Here is a 9,642-nt window from a genome sequence, read left to right on the forward strand (position 1 = left end):
ATATGGCGCCCACAGGGCTTAATATATTTACCGACAGCCAGAAGGCAATTCGTGCGATATCAGGTGATAGAATTAAATCTAAGACCGTATTGGATTGTAAGAAAGCTTTAACTGAATACCCTCCCAGCTGTAATAGCTTTAAAGGGAAGGGAGCTCGATGTAGTTAACCTGACAAACGCAAAACCATTCGACGCAACAAAAGCTGAATTAAAAATATGGATGAGAGAATTCCATAAGGCCTCTTGGAATAATGAAACGGTGGGTAGAACCACAAAGATTCTATGGGGTGACCCTGATGAGACCAAGACGAGAAATCTTCTCAAAATGAACAAGTCTGAGGTTAGTATGATGGTACGTATTCTGAGTGGACACACAGGATTACGAGCACATCTATACAAAATTGGACGTGCGGATTCAGACGAATGTAGAGCATGTGGAGAGGACAGTGAAACTCTGGAGCACTTTCTTTGCCATTGTCAGGCATTCGTCGAAGTTAGATCAAAGTATCTTGGAAGTGATGTTATTCCGGAAATAACATTCTTAACCAACACCGATTGGAAGATTCTTAGGAATTACGTCCAGGAAACTGAGTTTCTGAACATGGAAAAATAATACATTCAGTGAACAATTTTTTTTTTCTTGAATTGGAGCGCACAACAGGCCCGATAGTGGCCTAGGTGTATTTCTTCGGATTTGATGTAGTATACATCCTCCTATCAACCTAACCTAACCTAAATGTTCACATGAATGTTAAAGTTCTTCATGTAAAATTTTAAGATTATAGCTCTAATAGTTTCTCAGATATACGAATTTTTCTATTCACTTTATATATGGGAGGTACCACGCCTCCTAATGCTAGTCCGCCCACTTTTTGTCTTAAATAATCATATTGACACTAAATTGGCTCCAACAAAATTTGAGCACTCTAAATGTTATATTATCTCAAAAATATATGCTTAATATGGGCGTGGCTCCTCGCCCACTTAACATTTTAAAATTAAAAGTCGCCTATAACCTTTTCCAGACATACAGGAGTACACTGGGAAAATTTCAAGAAAAACACACATTCATTTTTATACATATAGAAGATACCTAAAATCGGATGTAGTTCCTTAAATAACGTCCCAATCAAGAAAATCACTCATATTTTCTATAAAAATCAACTTTTGTTTGAAAAAATTTTCTTAAATCAGCTGTAGTTCCTTAAATAACGTGCCTTTCAAGAAAATAGTGAAAATCCGTGATCATTTATATTTTCAATCAAAAATCGATTTTTATATGAAATACCTAAAATCGGCGGTAGATCCTTTACTCTTTCACGTATAAGGGACACCGGTGTGCCAAGATTTTTTTTAATCTTTCTTGATTTAGAGAGTAACTTTGAGTTCACAGCTACAGTAAATGATTATTTCCAAGGAAAAATAAGTTATTTTTTAGAATTTGATGTCACCTACATGTTAAAAAGGATAATATCCTGTGATATCCTTCGAAAAAACTTTTTCAATTATTCATCAAAAATGATCAATATACGTCATAATAAAGTGTCCAAAGGTTTACTTTTGCGTGAAAAGGTTAAATAACGCACTAAACAAGGAAATAGTGAAAATCTGCGATCACTCATATTTTCCATAAAAAATGGATTTTCAATTGAAAAACCTAAAATTGGCTATAGAATCTTCTTGAACCAAGGAAATGATGAATATCTGCGATATTCCACCAAAAATCGACTTTGAAATGAAAATTCCAAAAATCGGTTATAAATCCTTAAAAAAAATCTAATCAAGAAAATAGTGAAAAACCTGTGATCACTATGGATCTTTAAATAATGTTTCTAGTGAATATTAAATATGAAAAAAGAAGACATTGAAATTTATAAAGATTTTTTTCTGATCTTTTTCAGTTTCTTTAAAAAGAAACCACTTTAGTGAAACATTTTTCTAAATTTCTACAAAATTTAGAGTAAAATCAATTAAAGTATCCTTAGGCAGGAAATGAACTAATCTAAATCCTTTTAAATCTTCAAATAGATAATAATATACTACATAAATATGCAACCAAAGTAATCATTTCCGTTTTATTTCAATTGCATTTCAAGTGTCAGATTTAGAATTAAAGAAAGTGCTTAAAAAGATGCTATAAACAATTAGTTTTAGGCGACAATTTTAATAAAAAGAAAACTATAATTAAAATAAACAGTTTTTAAAAAAAGTACATTATTTAACAACAAGCGAAACAAGACAAACATTTAAACAAAAAACAGGCCTTAAACACACAAACAACTACAATAATAAGAAAAGCAACCATGCGAAGCCATTGTAAAATAAATAAAGCAAAAAAAAACAACAACAATGTCATAATAAGTGATTATCATTCATGACACTTGAGTAGAATATTAAAAAATGGAGTCATTTCATAAGCAGTGTTGTTGTATGTGTGTATGTTTGCTTGCTAGCTGGTAAACACATAAAGAGAGAAAGAGATAACTAAATATTAAAGCAACTGTTTAATAAGAGTAATGAGTAAGCAGCAGTTTACTTGTTATTTACATTAGAGAGAGGGAGTAGGAGTAAATTATGTGAATATAAGTGATTGTGTGTATGTAGGAGAACAACAGGTAGAACTTGATTTTTGAAACAAGTGTGTTTAAGATTTCTACTCAAAGAGAGTGGCAAATGATCTTTTTTTTTTTTTTTTGGTGTGTTTTATTTTTGAGATTTGTTTAAGAGGGAAATAAGCAGAGTTGTGTCAATGATTAAAACAGTCTGAGTACAAACGTTAAACAAGCAACAAGTTATAAACGGAATAAAATTTTAAAGGAATTTTTTATTTAACAACAAAAAATTTAGTTTTGTAATAAAAAAAAATAACATAAAACAACAACAAAAAAATGATTACCATGAACGAATTAGTGGATTTAAGAATGCAACAACAAATTGCCCATGAAATACTTTATCGGCAACAAATTATGCAACGTATACCCGATCCATTTGCTGCCATGATGCCCGCCATGCATCATATGCCAGCACAAATGTTAATACCCTCTCATCCCCCCTTGCCGGGTGTAGAGGCCAAATTGGAGAATAATGATTTATGGCAACAATTCCATAAAATTGGCACCGAAATGATTATCACCAAAAGTGGAAGGTATGTACATATTTTCTCCTTGTTATCAGTCATTGAAATTTGTAAATTGTTTATAGTAAATTTAAATAGACATTTCTTGTTGTTGTTTACTAAAGATTTTTCTTCTTAAATCTGTAGTTTCTGGTGTCTAAACAATTATAAAGTTTAAAAAAAACAAAAAAAATGATAACAAAGTTTTTAAGATAACTAAATAATAATAAAAATAAAATAAATAATTAAACAACTTTCTTTTTTTTCAAATTTTTTCCAGACGTATGTTCCCCTCTATGCGTGTTTCTCTTAAGGGTTTGGAAGAGGAGTCACAATATTGTGTTTTGATTGAAATGGTACCCATTGGCGATTGCCGTTATAAGTTTTCCGGTTCTCAATGGGTACCCGCCGGTGGTGCCGAACCTCAGTCACCTCAAAGAATGTATTTACATCCCGACAGTCCCGCCAACGGTTCTCATTGGCAAGCTCAACCCATACTCTTTAATAAGGTCAAATTGACCAACAATACTTTGGATAATAATGGTCATGTAAGTATCTCTACAAAAGCCTAAAAACTTTTCTTTAAATTTTCTTAGAAATTTTTATTAATTTTATAAAATTTTCTTAAAATTTTTAGATCGTTTTGGCCAGTATGCATAAATATCAGCCACGTATACATGTGATACGTACCAATGATTTGGCGCAAATACCCTGGGCTCCTCAGCAGGCCTTTGTCTTTCCCGAGACCGAATTTGTAGCAGTAACCGCTTATCAGGTTGGTATTTTTTTATAATTATTAAAAAACTAAGAGAACAATAAAACGGGTTTTTAAAAAATATTTTTTACCTAAACCCTAATTCTCTTTTTAAAGAAAAAAATACAAAAACTCAGTGGTGGTCTTCTAAAACAAAATTAGCAAACCTCCCGTTGTGTCTTTGTTGTCTCTACAATCTACAAACATTTCCTAACTCTTTTACTAATTATCTATATCTCCCTCTCCCTCTATCTTTTTAGAATGATCGCATTACAAAATTGAAAATCGATAACAATCCCTTTGCCAAAGGTTTCCGTGAGTCTGGACAATCGAAATGCAAAAGGAAAATGTCTCTATCACCTTCGCCCTCGGAGGAAAATCAAAATAATTCCTCTCATTGTGATGACGATCAATCGAGTGTGGCCAGTAGTCAAGATTCACCACAAGCTAAGCGCTTATGTATGCGCGAGGATCCCTTACCCTATATGGATTTAAATAATGTCATGCGTTATGCTCTACAACCCAATATGAATGATATGTTATCGCCCGCCTTCTTTCCTCAACTAGCACAACAAGCTATGCCCTTGTTTATGCCTACCATGCCCTCTTATATGGAACCTTTAGCGGCTCAAAGACTGCCATATCATCAGCCTTCTTCGGATTATGATTACACATCGGGGAATGATGAAACCTCCAGTCAAATTTCCTCCTCACATGAAGAACATAATCCTGAGCTATTTGTAGATGTTGTTAGTACTTCTTCAGAGGAATCACAAGATTCTGCCGCTCTTTTGCCCTCCAACACCTCCCCCAGCACCTCACCAAGACTGTCGGTTTGTGAGCCGCCTGTAAAACGTAGTAGTTTTAGCATATCCTCCATATTGGGTAGCAATACCCGCAGTGCTGTCTCTGTTTAAAAAAAAATAAGAAAATTCTCTCTCTATTTGTGATGCTGAGCATTTTCTTGTAATGTTTATTTTGTAAAATCTTAAAAATCTCTTGTAATTTATGTAAATTTTTTGTATTTTGTATTTTTTGTTAGCTTTTTAAGTACTTTTTTATACTGTTAATAACTAAATAATTTATTTACCTAATTAAGTTTAAGTTTTTAGTGTAATAAGTTAAAATAAAATGTGTGTTTTTTAAAAAAAGAAAACTATACTCAATGCCATATAAAATTCAAACTGTTTTTTTGTTAAATTTTACGGGAAAATGTTAAAGAAAAGAATAATTAGCAGAAGAATAACAGAGCTTTTAAGTAATTAAAGCTTTAAGGCGATTAAAAGCATTGCATTGCATGTAGGCATGTGAAACAACTCGCTGAATTTAAAAGTTTAATTATTGGTTTAGTTTTCGAAATGTGTTAAGAAATTAAAATTTTAATACATCAGTTGATTTTAGTGAACATTTTTTAAGAATACTTTATTCTTAAGGGAATAAAAACTGTAATTTTTTAACAGCTTCATGTATTCATAATGTCGAGCAATAAAATATTTGGATTACAGTACTATAATACTTTAATGATCGTGGTTTTTTAAAGCTAGTATGTTTCTATTTTGGAATCCTTTTTAATCCAAACAGGCCCTAATTTTGAACTGAACTAGAACAGAACTAGAACTGAACTAGAACTGAACTAGAACTAGAACTGAACTAGAACTGAACTAGAACTGAACTAGAACTGAACTAGAACTGAACTAGAACTGAACTAGAACTGAACTAGAACTGAACTAGAACTGAACTAGAACTGAACTAGAACTGAACTAGAACTGAACTAGAACTGAACTAGAACTGAACTAGAACTGAACTATAACTAAACTAGAACTGAACTAGAACTGAACTAGAACTGAACTAGAACTGAACTAGAACTGAACTAAAACTGAACTAGAACTGAACTAGAACTGAACTGAACTAGAACTGAACTAGAACTGAACTAGAACTGAACTAGAGCTGAACTAGAGCTGAACTAGAACTGAACTAGAACTGAACTAGAACTGAACTAGAACTGAACTAGAACTGAACTAGAACTGAACTAGAACTGAACTAGAACTGAACTAGAACTGAACTAGAACTGAACTAGAACTGAACTAGAACTGAACTAGAACTGAACTAGAACTAAACTAGAACTGAACTAGAACTGAACTAGAACTGAACTACACTGAACTACAACTGAACTACAACTGAACTACAACTGAACTAGAACTGAACTAGAACTGAACTAAAACTGAACTAGAACTGAACTAGAACTGAACTAGAACTGAACTAGAACTGAATTAGAACTGAACTAGAACTGAAATAAAACTGAAATAGAACTGAACTAGAAGTGAACTAGAACTGAACTAGAGCTGAACTAGAGCTGAACTAGAACTGATCTAGAACTGAACTAGAACTGAACTAGAACTGAACTAGAACTGAACTAGAACTGAACTAGAACTGAACTAGAACTGAACTAGAACTGAACTAGAACTGAACTAGAACTGAACTAGAACTGAACTAGAACTAAACTAGAACTGAACTAGAATTGAACTAGAACTAAACTAGAACTGAACTAGAACTTAACAGAGAAGTATCGGTTAATAACAACGATCACTTATATACATATGTAGATTCTTCTTAAGAAAGATTCTGAAGTGTTCTTTTTAAGTTGATGTTTCGCGATCACTTTATATTATTGTTCCAAAAGCTTTCTATTTGATCCATCACTATTCAAAAATCTTTCAGGACGAACAACTTCTGTGAATGACTAATCTTATTGCTATTATTTCCCATTTTCAAATGACTCATTTAAATTTCATTTCCCAACATTTTACTTATTTAAATTTCTGTTACTTATTAAAATGCGAGTCATTTTCTTGTGTTTTTTCCTTTCATTTTCGTAAAGAAAACTAGTTTAATTTACTTTAGTTTATTTTATCATTTATATACTTATTGAATAATAAATAAGTGAAGTAATCAATAGATACTTAGAAGTCATAGTTTTGTTTAAATGTCCTTTTTTGGTACCTTTTACTAATTACAGTGATAGTACTTGTTGTACAACGAAACTAGTTTATTATGCAAGCAAAACAAAGGATCGTCAAGCGTCTTCTTTGCATTAGATAATAAATAGTGTATTTGTTGTAAACGCTTGCAGAGGCAATGTGCTTTTAATTAGACTTTATCAGTGGTTTAATTATTGAGAAAGAAGAAAAAAATATACGAGGGTGTTTAAGAAAAGTTAAGGGAAATAAATTGTCTTAATTTGAAATGTTAAAGAAGCTTAGTGATCGTGAAAAATATTTTGAAGGAATTCGAAGCTTATGTTGGTTTCGAAAATGTTTCTAGTTAATTGGAAGATTTTTGAGGATTTTAGGAAGATTTATAATTGAAAGCTTTTGTTGCTGACTTAATCATCTTTAAAGTCTGATAGATCAGTTTAAACGATCGTTTTAAGTCCAAGAAATTGGACTATATATTTCAGTTGAAAGAATTCAAATTAAAATTTACTGATCGCTGAAAAAATCTTGATGACACGATCACTGCTATGCAATCCTAGCTGAAAACTCAATCTATAAATCATTATCAATTACAGCTGTTTTCATCAAATGGACATTTATGTTTTTTAGAAAAATCTACACGACACAATGTTGATTTCTCTAAAAATACATAGAACTCAAGGTGATCGTCAACGGCAACCGCAAAACAACCTGTACACTGACAAACATTAAAACAAGCGATCTTACACTAACTAAGAAGAACTCCTAACTAACTTGCAACATTTTTACCTTCTTCATTCTCATGTTCACTTATCAGTAGATCATAGAAAGCCGCATCTTAAATGATGGCGCCAAGTCAAATATTACATAGGCAGCAGCAGCAACGACTACGTGTGTTATTGGCCAGAATCACAAGTTCAAAATTTATGTTTAACCTGCGAGAGAGAGAGAGCGTTGGAAGTTAGTGATGATTTAGAAAAAATACGATCAACTATGAGAGTGAGAATATTTAAAAGAAAATAAGATGGCTGTTGTTATACAAGTTAAGCATATTCTTATCACTGAATTTCTATTAGAACAAAAGGAAATTGATGTTTTCACGTACAAACGAACACGAAGTATTGTGATAATGATATGGACCACCATCATTACTACTGTAACTTCTTAGATTATGGCATGTTTAAATTGTCAAACGTAACGCCAGCTTATCAACGTCATCATCATCATCATCATGAACAGTATCGAGTATTATTATACAAGAAAACATTATTCCCAACCTCCTAAGTCAGGAACAAATAAATGTTCGTTTTAACAACTGTAAATGACAACAGGATCTTGTTGATCATGTTCGTCGAAGAAACGGAGAAAAAAAACCGTAGAAGTTATGGCGGCTTTGTAAAAGCGGTAGAAACTCAAAGACTTTACCAATTTAACATTTGTATTTTGTCAACCTTGATTTGTATGTGTGTGTTTTTTCCACCATTCCATTATTATTTCTTTTTTGTGGTGGGTAACATTATTTCAATGAATATTCAATACGGGTGGCATTTAAATCGCACCCGCGATTCATACATACATATATAAAACACACGGCTGTCTAAAATCTGCCCAAAAAAATGTAAAACAATTGATGATGTCTTAAATTTGGTAGATTGTCTTGGGGAAGAAAAAAAAAAACAAAAACGATACCGATACTTTTATTTAACAACTTGTTTCCTATTACCATTTGCATGGACCATAAAAAAGACAGAATAAATATACCGACAAAATCCGTATATCGTAAGCAGAGAAGGGGGAGGTGGGTTTAAGTTAGTCGAATTAAAAAAGGGCCTTTCATTTTCAAGATCACCTTAGAATTTTAAACATATTGTTAAGTTTCTGGAAAGGGATGTCATTACTCAATTAAAATCATAGCTACGAGGAAGCTTGTGAGTTCTGATCCGACCACGTTTGGGAACATAAAGTCATTCAGAAAGACCCATTTTAAAAAGAAGCATGACTAGAGTATAGACTAAACAATAGACTATAGATTAGACTATAGACTATACTATAGACTAGACTATAGATTAGACTATAGACTAGACTATAGACTAGACTATAGATTAGACTATAGACTAGACTATAGACTAGACTATAGACTAGACTATAGACTAGACTATAGACTAGACTATAGACTAGACTAGACTAGACTAGACTATAGACTAGACTATAGACTAGACTATAGACTAGACTATAGACTAGACTATAGACTAGACTATAGACTAGACTATAGACTAGACTATAGACTAGACTATAGACTAGACTATAGACTAGACTATAGACTAGACTATAGACTAGACTATAGACTAGACTAGACTATGACTACACCATACACTAGACTATAGACTAGAATATAGACTATACTACAGGCTAGACTATAGACTAGACTATAGAATGGACTATAGACTATACTATAGAATAGACTATAGACTAGACTATAGACTTCACTATAGACTAGAGACTACACTGTAGACTATAGACTACACTATACACTAGACTAGACTATAGACTAGACTATAGACTAGACTATAGACTAGACTATAGACTAGACTATAGACTAGATTATAGACTAGACTATAGACTAGACTATGGACTAGACTATAGACTAGACTATGGACTAGACTATAGACTAGACTATAGGCTAGACTGTAGACAAGACTATCGACTAGACTATAGACTAGACTATAGACTAGACTATAGACTAGACTATAGACTAGACTATAGACTATACTATAGACTAGACTATAGACTAGACTATAGACT

General features: G+C 32.3%; 1 protein-coding gene across 1 annotated transcript; it reads left to right on the plus strand.

Moving 5' to 3' along the window:
• Nucleotides 1-2,779: 2,779 nt before the first annotated feature.
• On the plus strand, nucleotides 2,780-4,785 carry LOC119609117 (T-box-containing protein TBX6L-like). Its single transcript, XM_037963815.1, has 4 exons — nucleotides 2,780-3,144; nucleotides 3,395-3,662; nucleotides 3,752-3,889; nucleotides 4,129-4,785. The coding sequence occupies exons 1-4, from the start codon at nucleotides 2,888-2,890 to the stop codon at nucleotides 4,783-4,785; spliced, it is 1,320 nt and encodes a 439-aa protein (XP_037819743.1). The 5' UTR covers nucleotides 2,780-2,887.
• The last annotated feature ends 4,857 nt before the right edge of the window (nucleotides 4,786-9,642 follow it).

The sequence above is a fragment of the Lucilia sericata genome, unplaced genomic scaffold (assembly GCF_015586225.1).
Source record: "Lucilia sericata isolate MDLA Ls3-8-SP2 unplaced genomic scaffold, ASM1558622v1 Contig000930F_arrow, whole genome shotgun sequence".
In the NCBI taxonomy this organism is placed as follows: Eukaryota; Metazoa; Arthropoda; class Insecta; order Diptera; family Calliphoridae; genus Lucilia; species Lucilia sericata.

Coding starts and splice junctions, on each gene's coding strand:
- LOC119609117 (XM_037963815.1), top strand. CDS start 2,888: ATGATTACCATGAACGAATTAGTGGATTTAAGAATGCAACAACAAATT. Junction 3,145..3,394: donor ATTATCACCAAAAGTGGAAG/GTATGTACATAT, acceptor AATTTTTTCCAG/ACGTATGTTCCCCTCTATGC. Junction 3,890..4,128: donor TAGCAGTAACCGCTTATCAG/GTTGGTATTTTT, acceptor CTATCTTTTTAG/AATGATCGCATTACAAAATT.